Source organism: Neofelis nebulosa, chromosome 6 (genome assembly GCF_028018385.1).
Source record: "Neofelis nebulosa isolate mNeoNeb1 chromosome 6, mNeoNeb1.pri, whole genome shotgun sequence".
Taxonomy (NCBI): Eukaryota; Metazoa; Chordata; class Mammalia; order Carnivora; family Felidae; genus Neofelis; species Neofelis nebulosa.
The window spans coordinates 119,932,478-119,946,426 of NC_080787.1; the positions used below are offsets into that span (position 1 = coordinate 119,932,478).

The window sequence follows — 13,949 nt, forward strand, 5'->3', positions numbered from 1 at the left end:
AATATTGCTAAAATATCAGTTCCTCCAAAATTTATATATTTCAACCAAACCTCCCTATGACATTATTTTTTAGGGGGTAGAAATTCATGAGCTACTTACAAAGTATATGGAAATGCAAAGGACCTAGAATATTCAAGAGTTTCATTTTGCACAACAAAATTGTCAGATTTACACTACCTAACTTTACCTACCTAACTACCTAACTTTAAGGCTCCTATAAAGCTACAGTAATAAAACTGTGATATTGGCATATATATATATATATATGGCAATATATATATTGGCATATATATATATATGGCAATATATATATTGGCATATATATATATATATATATATATATATTTAGAGAATCTAAAAATAGACCTACATATGATCAACTTCTGAAAAAAGTGACAAGGTAATCAGATGCAGAAATTCTTTCTGAACAAATGGTGCTAAAATGAATGGATATCTGCTCAGAAAAAAGAAAGTTCTTACCTTAAGTGTATTACTTCATAGCAAACACCAAAATTTATTGAAATAAATCATATATCCAAATGTAGTAGCTAAGATTACAAAATCTCAAGGAAAAAATAGAGAAGGTCATGTTCACAATTTTGAAGTAAGCTAAGATTTCTGAAAAGGGGCCCAAAAAGTATTAAGCATAAATGGAAAATCTTAATCAATTGGACTTAATCACAATTAAACAATTCTGTTCTTTGAAAGCGGTTGTTGGTTTGCAAACTGGCACCCATACGAAGAGGGCAAGGAGTGACAGAAGAAAGGCAGAGTAATCCACGATCAGAAGGCAGTCAGTTTTTTTTTTTTTTTTAAATTTTTTTTTTCAACGTTTTTTATTTATTTTTGGGACAGAGAGAGACAGAGCATGAACGGGGGAGGGGCAGAGAGAGAGAGGGAGACACAGAATTGGAAACAGGCTCCAGGCTCCGAGCTCCGAGCTGTCAGCACAGAGCCCGACGCGGGGCTCGAACTCACGGACCGCGAGATCGTGACCTGGCTGAAGTCGGCCGCTTAACCGACTGCGCCACCCAGGCGCCCCAGAAGGCAGTCAGTTTAATGAGCAAGGGAACTCACATATGAAGCTTGTCTTGGGCAGCCTTAAGTAGATCTCCACATCCACCTGTCAGAATCTTAAATTTGTATAGAGGCTTCACTAGACTCAGGCATGTATACTGTCCAGATGTTCTCAACAACACATTACTCTCTCTAGGCTGTGTCCTTGAGGCAGCTTTAGTGCTGGGAAGGCAGGCAGAATGCACATTGCAAGTACAGGGGAGGAGGTGAGGAGCCTCTGGTTGTGTGGGTCCAGCTCACAGGTCAACTAGCAGTCATGTCCTCTTGATGACCTCCTCTAACATTAGTCAAGAAATTGAAAAGTCAAGCTATGGACTGAGAATAGTAGGCACTGTATTAAGTGTATAAGACAAAGGACTTTTCTCCAGAATATATATTTAAATCTTACAACTTAACAATAATGTAAAAAATAAAATAATTAGGATAAATGAACAAAAGATCTGATCAGACATTTCACAAAAAAAGTAATATAAATGCCAAATAAGCCCATCAAAACATTTTCAGCATCATCAGAGAAATGCAAATGATGATGTCATTAAGATACCACTATGCAACCTCTAGAGAAGGTAAAATTAAATGCCATTAGGTGTTGGTACCCATGCAGAGCATCTGGAACTCTCATACATAACTGGGGGAGTTTAAAATGATATAACCGTATTGTAAACTGTTTCATACCCACAAGGAAGCCCAATAATATCTCTCTTTGGAATTAAGAAATATAAATATGTGTCCTTCTAAATGTATTCAAATATTCATAGCAGCTTTATTTTTAATAGCTAAAAACTGGAACAATCCAAATGTACTTCTGGTGAATGTATAAACAAATTGTGATATATCCAAGTAATAGCATTCAGCAATGAAAAGGAATGTATTACTGACATAAATAACAACATCGCTATACCTCCAAAATATTGTGCTAAGTGAAGAAAAGAATTATTTATTATTCCATTTCTATGAAATTTGTGATTAGCTAAAATAATCTACAGTGGCAGAAATCAGATCAGTGACTATCTGTTCTAGGGGTGGAGGTTAGGGAAATTACTGTGAGAGGAAGGAAACTTTGGGGGAGTGGTGGACTACATGTTAATTGGGGTAATTGTCAAATGAGAGTTTAAATTTTTTAAACATATAGCATGGGTGCATTTATTTTGTGTAATTTGTACTCAATTAGGTTTCTTTTTTTAAATTTTTTTTAATGTTTATTTATTTCTGAGACAGAGACAGAGCATGAGTGGGGGAGGGGCAGAGAGAGAGGGAGTCACAGAATCCTAAGCAGCCTCCAGGCTCTGGGCTGTCAGCACAGAGCCCGACTTGGGGCTTGAACTCACGTTCGTGAGATCATGACCTGAGTCAAAGTCGGTCGCTCAACCGACTGAGCCACCCAGGCGCCCCTCAATTAGGTTTATTTCTAAAAAAAATTGCTCTGATAACCCTGGTTCTCTATCTTAATTTTGGTTAAATAATTTTGTATTTTTCCCCTGTGTTGAATCACACAAGTCGTTGACAGCAGAGATCATAGTCTTATTCTCAAGGCTTGGGCCAGACTCTATTTTGCAATTCCTCAATAAAGAAAACAAACAAACAAACAAACAACTGTAGAGTTTTTTAGTACTAATATTAACAGAAAGAAGATGGAAAATATTGAGAGTTATCCATTTACTTGGGCACCATTTGGCCAGATGTTCTCAATCAATCCTGGTAGGAACAACACCTCCTTTATTTGATTGAAAGGAAATCCATAAATAATATCACTTAACTTCAACATAGTATTTAAAAAATCAATATAATGGCTTAAGTATAAAATAAAAATGGAAAAAAGTAATCTATGTAAAAAAATGTACATTTCATTATGTAAATGCTTGGGTAAAACTACATTTAGTAGTTTGCCTAGATTTAGTAGGCAAAATGAAGGCAAAATAGAAGCCTGAACCTATTCCCAGAGTCACCATCAATGTGACAGATACGTACTGGTATTGTCCTGGGGACACTACCATATCAGTGATGGGATTTTCTGAGATGGTAAACACATCTTGGTGACATTCAGAAACACAAAGTACATGAGTTCCTCACTTCGTGTAGTAGATGCATCCTGGAAGACAAAAACTGTGCAAAACATTTTATGTGCAGCATACTCTTAAATTAGGCATCAAACATAAACCAAGGGTTTTCACCTGCATGAATGCCCAGTGGCCCTTCCAGAAGTCCCTGGTTAGCAGGACTGCTCCACCTGGGATGGGACAAGTGGCACTGTGACCTCAGAGCACACTAATGTCAGCAGTACTCCCAGCCACTGAGTAAGCGGGAAGACATCGTGTGAGTCCCATAAAGACCCAATAAGGAGCTCTCAAACACTGTGAGAACCTCAGACCGTAAAACACAGACAGACGGGAGACCAGGAAGGAGCTGTCATTTGAATCTGGGGGTGGCAGAAAAACTTGCAGAAATTCTGGGTTAAAGAAAAGCAATAGGGGCTGGAAGAGATGAAATTTGGAGCCTGAAAGGAAATGGTCCCTAAGGCCTTTATTCAATTTAAATAAATGTCCAGTGACTGAACTGAAAACCTTACTTTTAGCCTTTATATTGGTCATAAGTGTTGCAGTGGAACAAGGGAGTTTCTTTTTGTCCCACCCCTGTTGCCCTGACAGTTGTCTATTAAGCAATAAGTAAGTCCTCTGGCCTGACCTGCTGAGGCCCAGGACCAACTTCACCCCATGGTAACTTCGCAGCCACCCGGGCCATCGGGAGGGTCCTGTGTCTATCGAGCGTTGGGTCACCTGGATACACGGCGCCCACACACAGTTTTGCCAGGTCTGTCTCTGGAGGTACATTGACTCAACTTCGGCCAAGTTCCCAGCTGTGCAGATTTCCTCCCAATAATGCCTCCCATGTGTAGAGATTTTACAGATCACAAAGCGCTTTCATATCAATTACCTCCTCTAATTTAAAAGAAGTTCAGCGAACAGCTCAAGCTAAGGAACGGTCCCTCTCCGAGGGAAGGGCGGCTCTGGAAAGGTCTGTTTCACGGAGGACCCTTTAAGGGCCTGTGCCTGGACGGCTGTGGGACGAGGGCCCGGGAAAAGGAGAGGGAGGGGGAGTGTCCTCTTTCTCCCCCCACCCTCTGGCGGCGGCAGAGCCAAAGCCAGGAGGGGGGCTGTCTCCTCCTCTTCCCCAGCAGCTGCTGCTCCTTCAGCTCACAAGCCGGACCCGGGGACTGGGCGGCCGCGACTCCTCGGGCTCCTGAGAAGCGGATCCGCTCCCGGCCGCCGCAATGCCCGGAGCCGCCGGGGTCCTCCTGGTCCTGCTGCTCAGCGGGGGCCTCGGGGGCGGCCAGGCCCAGAGGCCACAGCTGCAACAGCGGCCGCGGCAGCCACAGGCACATCAGCAAAGAGGTACAGTCGAGGAACGGGCTCTAGATTCCATCCTTTGCCGGGGCCGCGGCCCCTCACCGGTCCCTTCTTCCGACGACAGTCCGGGGCAGGGACCGTTTTCTGGCTTGGCCCCTGGGGAGTGCGCTTTGGGGCGAGAGGGGCTAAGCTTGATGCAAACTCACTTTCAGCGTCCTGAGTACCCTGTCCGGGGGGTTGGGGGGATTGCCTACCTCCCCCCAAAGAACGTGAAGCGTTTCTCATTGTTCATTCGTTCTGAGAGAACTTGCTGTCGCTTATACATACTCCCAGCTGGGTTCCGAAGTCTTTCAAAGAAGCAAACTTTTAACCAATTGAACAATAAGTTTTTCCAAATCAGAGTCCATCCCTGCAGAGAAATGTTTCCCAAGCTGAGGTTCATTTTGCAACTTTATCGAGGGCAGCTGATACATCAGCTTTCTTTTTTCTTTTTTCTTTTTTCTTTTTCTTCTTTTTTTCTTTCTTTCTTTGTTTTCTTTCTTTCTTTCTTTCTTTCTTTCTTTCTTTCTTTCTTTCTTTCTTTCTTTCTTTCTTTCTTTCTTTCTTTCTTTCTTTCTTTCTTTCTTTCTAGGACTTTGTTTCTAACTGTTTGAACAGAGTTTGTAAAGTCAAGTGGTTTTTTTCTTTCGTGGCAATGGGACTTCCAGCCTCAATTTTTTCTGACCCACGTTCTATCTCAGGTATCCTATTTATTATAGTGAAATTTCTCCTCTGGCTTAAATACAGATAGGACTTCTATGTCATGTGTATGTGAATTAAGACCACAGTGACCACATATACACTTTACGGGGCTTTGGAAAACAGTGGTATTTGATGTAATCCAAATTATTCTCCTCAGAGCGCTGTGATGTTTACATGCATATAATTTCTGATACTCTTGGGAGTCTTTGAAGAGTTATTTTAATGTCATGAATTTTCAAAGAAGCACATGTACCGCGTTTTAAAACAGAATTTATAATGAATACATCATTTCAGCAACATTTTTGTGAGTTGGAAAACTTGTACTAAAGTAAAGAATATTTAAGATTTGATTTCAAATATCAAAATATTTACCGCAAGAGTACAAAATCTGGAGGTTAGCAACTTTTGAAAGTTTTGATGAGACCAAATCTGTCAAAGTTTTGAAATATACTTATTCCCTCTTTTAGTTAACTGGAATAAAGCTACATCTAACCATTCTGATAGTTTTTCTTCTTATAATCTAACATTTCTAGCAGTACTATTTTATCTTAAAAGGAGTAAGAAAATAATCTGCTTGCTACAATAATAGCTCCCTGATTAAAATTCCTAGAATAAAAATGACCTTAAGTTCACTATATAACCTTTTTTCTTCTATTTTTGCTTTTCCTTCTCTGCGAGGTAAAATGGGGTCAACATGGCTTAATTAATAGAATTTATGAGAGTGATTTTGAGAGTATATCTCTGGCAGCTGATTTTTTAAAATGCTACTTTAAAATATTAGCCTTGCTTAGTTATATGATATGTTTTAACAATACATAGTACTTTAATAATGTCAAGCAGCTGGGAGTACAGAGAGACCAGAAACACCAGTGCTGTTCATTTGGAGTGGGGCAGAAGTTCAAAGCATGCAAAGTAGTCTCAAAGAAATTTCCTAGTGGGCTGCCCACCCTCCTCATTCTTTCTCCTCCCACCCCTCCCCTCCTTCACCCTCTCCTCCCCTTCTCCTCTCCTCCTCCTTCTTCTCTTCCTCCTTCTTCTCTTCCTCCTTCTTCTCTTCCTCCTTCTTCCTCCTCCTCCTCCCTCCTCCTCCTCCCTCCTCCTCCTTTTCTTCTTCTCCTTCTCCTTCTCCTCCTCCTCCTCCTCCTCCTCCTCCTCCTCCTCCTCCTCCTTCTCCTCCTTTCTCCTCCTTTCTCCTCCTTTCTCCTCCTTTCTCCTCCTTTCTCCTCCTTTCTCCTCCTCCTCCTCCTCCTTTCTCCTCCTTTCTCCTCCTTTCTCCTCCTTTCTCCTCCTTTCTCCTCCTTTCTCCTCCTCCTCCTTCTCCTCCTTTCTCCTCCTTTCTCCTCCTCCTCCTCCTTTCTCCTCCTTTCTCCTCCTTTCTCCTCCTTTCTCCTCCTTTCTCCTCCTTTCTCCTCCTTTCTCCTCCTCCTCCTCCTTTCTCCTCCTTTCTCCTCCTCCTCCTCCTCCTCCTTTCTCCTCCTCCTCCTCCTCCTTTCTCCTCCTCCTCCTCCTTCCTCCTCCTCCTCCTCCTCCTCCTTCCTCCTCCTCCTCCTCCTCCTCCTCCTTTCTCCTCCTCCTCCTCCTCCTTTCTCCTCCTCCTCCTCCTCCTTTCTCCTCCTCCTCCTCCTCCTTTCTCCTCCTCCTCCTTTCTCCTCCTCCTCCTCCTCCTTTCTCCTCCTCCTCCTTTCTCCTCCTCCTCCTTTCTCCTCCTTTCTTCTTTCTCCTCCTTTCTCCTTTCTCCTTTCTCCTCCTCCTCCTTTCTCCTCTCCTTCCTCTTTCCCTCCTCTCCTTTCTCTTTCCCTCCTCTCCTTTTCTCTTTCTGTCTCTGTTTTATCTGAGATAAAACTGACTCCAATTTCTATGGTCCAGGCATAAAGTAAGGTCAATGCAAAAGGGAAAGTTTATACTGCCATTCTGTTGAATGCTACACACAATAAGGAATTCTGTGCAAAATAGCTATAAGATGGTGTCTACCTATAGACCACTATTTTTATTTTAATTTTTTTACTGTTTATTTCTTTTTGGGAGAGGGAGAGAGAGACCCAGAGTGTGAGCAGGAAGGTGCAGAGAGAGAGGGAGACACAGAATCCAAAGCAGTCTCCAAGCTCTGAGCTGTCAGCACAGAGCCCGAGGCAGGGCTCAAACTCACAGACCACTAGATCAAGACCTGAGTGGAAGTCGGCAGCCCAACCAACTGAGCCACCCAGGCGCCCCTAGGCTACTATTTTCTGCATTCTAGAATATATTGTGTATTATAGATCATTTGGAATACATCGAAAGATTGGCTCAGGGATAAATTGTTGGAACTTGTTAATATTAAAAGTATATATAAAATCTGTTTTATAATACCTTAAATTCATATAGCATTTCATAATTAAACACGCCGTGTATATATTAACTTATTTCACCTTCAATTCTTATTGGACAATTTTAAAACTGAAGGCTTGGAGTAGTCGTGACTTATATTCATGCAACTGATAGTAACTTAATTTTTAACAACTAAAAACACTTCCAGTATTGTTTATGCTGAAGTTTCCTTTTTGTGATACTAAGATGTCTTTCCATTTATTCTGGGGCCATGTTTTCTTTTTAATGTTCTGTTAAAACATACTCTCAGTGAAGATCATTGGATATGAGTGCGACTGAAGAAGTTTTAGGCTATCATCAACTTCTCCTTTTTGATTATATTAGCATTGACCTTCTTAGCGGAGCACTGACTAGAATGAATTCTGTGGTGCCTGGTTGGCTCAGTCAGTTAAGCATCTGACTTTGGCTCAGGTCATGATCTTGCAATTTGTGGGTTCAAACCCCATGTCATGCTCTATACTGACAGCTCAGAACCTGGGGCCTGCTTCAGATTCTGTTTCCCTCTTTCTCTCCCCTCCCCCGCTCATGCATACGCGCATGTGCGCTCTTTCTCTCTCTCCCTCTCTCAAAAATAAAAAGCAATAAAAAAAAATTAGGAATGGTGTTTAATGGAAGAGAGAATAAAATGTCCTTTCTAAATCCTGAACTCAGATCCATAGAACAATATGACAAAGGGAAAGGTTTGAATTAAATAAGAAGAAACTTCCTCCTTTTCTCTGCTCCTCTTGTTTAAGCTGTTCAGAAATTACTGGGTTGTGTTGGAGCAACTCGTTTCTGGAAATGTCCATTCATGATCAGGTGTGCCACCTGTCAGGGATGATTTAGGATGAAATGCCTTTACAGAGGCACAGTGAGGATTCATCAAGTCTCCAGTTCTTTTCAAAGTCCAAGATTCTAGTATTACGTTCTATTGTTTTTGGAGTGCATATTTGTATTTGAACTTTTTAATTCTTAAAAATGTCAAGACTATACTAAAGGTATATAAATGTGTTTTTAGATGTCTTCTGGGATTTAAAATAAAAACATGTTTGAGATGATCCTCACTCATTTTTGGCATGAATACTTAAAAATTTCATATGGAATATTCACATCACCATCAATTGCACACTTCTAAAACATTCTGTGCTATAAAATATGAGAATGTTTCATAAATTACCTGAGATTTACTGTAGTCATAAAATTGGAATTAATTTTTTTTGTATCACTTTTGCTACATATGTAACTTTTATGTACATATGTTGGCTTGATCACTACATACTGGCCTCACACTTCAGTAAAAATGATTCATATCAGATAAAATGTAGGGCTGAGAATAAGAACATATTCAACATTGACTATTATAGATCTGGTAGGTTTTTCTAAAAAAAACATAAAATTTATATTTTTTATCTTACATGTCAGTGTATACAAATTGCTGATCATTCTTGTTCCCAAGAGTTTTCTCTCCTAGGCTATCATGCAGAATAATGATCAGAATCTCCTTCAAGAGTTGCCAGGGATGATGAAAAAAACCTCATGTGCTGTCAGTTCATACTTAATTCACTCTGAAATATGGGGCACCTGTTCCCTCCACTGTAAAAATCATAGTTTTCACCTTCTTCAGGTATAATTATAAAGTCCAGTAGGTATCTTGAGAGTTAAACCAACTATGCTGTAAGAAAACATGAGTGTATATTTTTATGGGAGAGGTTTAGTTAAATTAGAAGATTTTCTGAAATAGTAGGACTTAGAATTTTTACACCATTGAATTGTATTGCAGTAGCGATGACTCAAAAAAGTTGACTTTTAGTCACATCTCAATATTTTCTCAGTCCTCATTTATTTAAAGGAGATAATTGTCACAATTTCTTCTGTTCATACATTTAATAAATACAATGACAAAGACGTTTGTGCTTGACTTTTCAAATTGGACCTCTGAGATGGGATTATTTTTCCTTCTTTTAATCCAAACAGATTTAGCATTAAATGATAAAAAAAAATCCCTGAAACTTTTTGTGACGTTTCACATCTTTCATAATCTGCTTTAGCATTATGGGGCCGCAGTTCTGCACCATGAGAAGAAGAAGAAATAGTAGAATAGGGACTGATAACCTCAACCCAGCCTATGCATAGCAAGATTAGTGGGGTGGCTAGTCGTTTAAATTAGAAGTCCAAAGAATGTGTCAAACGCATGCTTGATTCCAGTCAGTGTAACTATTCAGTAGGATTCTACTGCATGGGAGGAGCATAGCTGGAAGTTTCCAAGCAGGGTAATAATAAATAATAATAATAAATAATAACAATAACAACAACAATAGATAATACCTGGAAGTTTTCAAGCAGGGGAAGAAGAAGAAGGAGGAGGAGGAGGAGAAGGAAGGAAGGAAGGAAGGAAGGAAGGAAGGAAGGAAAGAAGGAAAGAAAGAAAGAAAGAAAGAAAGAAAGAAAGAAAGAAAGAAAAGAAAGGTCGGAGCACCTGACCATTGGGGTTCAGTCCATTGAACTTCCGATTTTGACTTTAGCTCGGGTCATGATCTCATGGTTCATGAGATTGAGCCCCACACTGGGCTCCACACTGACAGTGCAGAGCCTGCTCGGGATCCTCTCACTTTCTCTCTGCCCCTCCCCCACTCACATGCATGTACATGCATGTGTCTTCTCTCTCTCTCCTCTCTAAAAATAAGTAAACACTTAAAAAAATAATAAAGAATGGTGACCCCAGGTCATCTCTCCAGTTTACCGTACGTTCTTATTTAGCAACTGGAGACTGTGAAAAAGATCAGGAAGAAAGTATTGTTAGTGGTCAGACAAACTGTTTATGCTTCTAATATAGAAGATTGGGGTTTATAAGATTTGTCATAGCTTTGAACTGAGCTGATAGGCCGGAATTTAGGAAGAAGCCTAGCTGCAGTAACTGAGAAAACTAAGTAGAGGTTAGAGGAAGACAAAACTAGATTGGCACATGGTTTTCAAGACTCATGCCAGGCTTCATGTATACCAGTCAGGTAGAAAGAAGACGAATTCTGGACTGTATGGATTGCTAAGACTGCATTCAAAGGCCAGAATTTGTGCAGGAAATTGGTGGTCATCGGACTATGTGTCTTGGAATGTGGTTAATGAATGAATGTGTTCAGTAGGTAAAGACAGAAAAAAAATCCTCCCTTTATGGAGTTTGTATTCTACTTAGGGTGGAGAAGGCAGACAGGAATATGATGAATATATAGTGAATAAGTAACATACGAATACCTATATTTTATAGGTATTCATAAATTCATCGATGAGATTCCTGGACAAACAAATTGATGACATTCCTGGACAAACAGATATACCAGGGTAAGAGAAGTCATGAGTTCTAGGAGTGGAGAGAGTTTGGTTGCTATTTTAAATAGAGTGATAAAGGTTGACCTCATTGAGAAGGTCACATCTGAGAAAATCCTTGAAGGTGTTGGGGGAATGATTCACACAGATATCAGGTGAAAGAGTTAATATTCTTAGCACAGGGAAAGGCTTGTGAAGGTCTACAGTTAGATCACAGTGAGAAGGGTCAGGGAAGTAATGGGGAACTAGGATCATTGTAAAGAATTCTGCCTTATAGTCTGAATGAGATGGGTGGTATTGGAGAGTTTTGAGCAGAGTTAAATGGATGAAAGAATAGGTAATATTTCTTTTCCCAGATAGGCTTTAATCCACTGGACTAGACCAATATGGTACTAATTGAGATCTGTTTCCTTCCCCATACTTCCCATTTTTAGAGCATATATAAGTGACTCCATTCCAAAGTATTCCACTTCAGCAGACTTATCATTGTGAAACTCAAGTGCATTTTTGTAAAATTTCTTTTTTTTTTCCTTTTGGCATCTCAATCCTATTACACGATTAAAAGAATTGCAATACCTTAACACAACTGAAGTGCAGGGAACTTCTTCATATCCTTTTAATTTGCCCAGTGTCTTAGAAACATGCCATAGATTTCTTAGAGTAATTTTAATGAATGTTCATGTTAAAAATAAGTTGTTCACAATCCCACATAAATATATGTATACCTTGGAGTTCTCTCTCTCTCTTTCTCTTTATCATTCCTTTCAGTACCAGAGCTAAAGTTTAGCTACTGTTGCTAAAAATGACACAATGATGTATTGATCTGATGCCTTCTTTTATAAAATGAACTTTGAAATGTTACCTATTTTTACAATCAGAAGCTTATTCTATGCTCTGTTTCGATTTTTATAACTTCTTTAAGGATCACTGTAAGTCTTTCAGTAACCTTTGGAGTAAAGTAATGCAATTTCAGCCTGACTAAATTATATCATTTAGAAGAAGATTTAGAAGAAAATTACATAACTTTTCTCTTTCCTGCCCTCCCTCCCTCCCTTCTGCCCTCTCTTCTTTCCTCTCCTCTCCTCTCCTGCTTGTGAATAAAGTGTGGTTTTCAAGGAGATATTTCTAACAAATGTAATTTTTAAGAAAATACGTATGGCAGAACTTCACTTAAATCTTCCTGCTAAAAGCCACTGATAAGTATGATCTAAATATAGTTTTGAGGCATAATCTAAGTTTACATGATGAGTTAAAACTAGACATTTGCTTGTCAAAGATGTAGGGTATGGGTAATAAAGCTGTTTTTTTCCAGTCATCTTGAATGTGGATTTTAAAGTGGAAGCCTTGTGCTATTTTGTTTTTATTTGGACATGTGACATTTAGAAAAAGATCATAGAGGTAGTCTGTTAGGGGTTATTGTTCATAACACTGGCTTTCTGTTCATGCCTAATCTAGTTCCAATGGAAAGTTAATCTATGCAAATAACAAATGATGAAGGCCTGAGGAACTGTTTAGTGCCTGGCACTTAGGAAAGTCACTTTGCGCAAGGTTAACGGAGCTTCTCCATGTAAGGTCCTTTTAGTTGACCACCAAGCTGTGCTCCCCTGAAAGGCTCTTTGTAGAACTGCATCCTGAGTGCCAGATGCTTTAGATTGGTTTAATAGTATCTAGCATATTGTGAGCATTAATACATGTATATTCACAGCATCACTGTTTAGTAGGTTAATACAGTCCTCCTCATTTTATAGAAGGAAGAGTTGATGCCTTGCAACTTGTCAAGGGTAAACAAATTCCAGTGCGAGTTTTAGGATTAGAAATTAGGATATGTTCCTGCTTCTGATTTTATAGATCCTACATTGCTGTCTCTTTTGGACTTTGAGATCCTTAAACAAACAAAAAAACAAACAAACAAACAAAAAAACCTTGAAAAAATCCCATATCCATTTCTGAGTTATGTTAGTAGAGTAATTTAAAACAGAGAGTTACTAGGTATTATGAAGGAACAAGAAAATGTGTCATCTTTAAGGATCTTTTTCATTTAAACACACACAAAACTATGCATAAATACATACACATTACTTAAAACTGTGCATAAAAGTAAAAATACTCATCAAATTTTAGCCTTTAAATTCTTAGAATTTGGATTACTGGACACTGGACTATAAGCTTGATTATTGGTTTTTCTTAAGTCACCTTACATAAATTACTTCAGTAGGCTAGAAACATACTGGTATTTATTATGTAATGAATTCTTTAAAAAAATGGTCAATATATATATATATATATATATATATATATATATATATATATATACATATATATATATGAATGAAAAGAGCTAGAACCAAACAGACATACCTGATTCAGAGAAGAGTTAATCTCAAAATTCCTTTTGAAAAAAAATGTAGAACACTGGCATTTCTATAAAAAGATTTAAAGAGTTCAGTTTGAAATTGAACTTCTCTGTTAGAACAGGAAATTTTGCAAACCTCCTACATTTTGAGAGGGTGTGTATGTAGGACACCAATCAGTGTGCTGCAGGTAACATTTATAGTTTAGAACTCAGTACCCAATTAGTGTATTTAGTGTATTTATATTAGTGTATTTAATATACTAAGATATTGAGCTTTTGATTTGTTTTCTTAAATCAGAGTTTCAGTTTTATCAAAAAATCTAGAATAAGGGAGTCTAAACTTTGAATTTGCAGAAAAGCCTAGTTGCCTTGACAAATGATTACAAGCCACAGAATAAATTGCAAATGAGATCATTATGTTTTTTAGTCCAGTAGCTGTACCATTAAAACTCTAAGGTGTAATAACTTTTAAGTTGCTTGCAACATACAAGGTACTATTCTAAAGGGGAAATGAGGTTAGTAGAGTTTGCCATATCAAATATATTTTTTTCTAAAGCCTGTATAGTCACCATAATTTTCTGGCTTATTGCCTGCTATGCCGTTTTCAATTACTGAATAAGGCTGAAAGTATGAAACAGAACAAGAAGTAGAACAATAGTCATTTCAGGGAGCTACTTTATCTCATTGGTTTGTTGTGAGGAGTATATAAAACAATGAATATAAAACATGGAGCATCTATTAGGACCTCAAAAAGTGTGAGTTTTCAAAATGCT

The 13,949-nt window shown here is 38.7% G+C and overlaps 1 protein-coding gene across 3 annotated transcripts in view; it reads left to right on the forward strand.

Annotated features, from left to right (window-relative positions):
* Positions 1-4,218: 4,218 nt before the first annotated feature.
* LAMA2 (laminin subunit alpha 2) overlaps positions 4,219-13,949 on the forward strand; it is a 619,529-nt gene continuing 609,798 nt past the window's right edge. For 2 of the 3 annotated variants that reach the window (XM_058735217.1, XM_058735218.1), the window contains exon 1: positions 4,219-4,466. In XM_058735217.1, coding sequence (XP_058591200.1) covers positions 4,346-4,466 — 121 coding nt within the window. In that variant the 5' untranslated portion in view covers positions 4,219-4,345. The remainder of the gene's footprint in view (positions 4,467-13,949) is intronic. The other variant, XM_058735219.1, reaches the window with a different exon arrangement.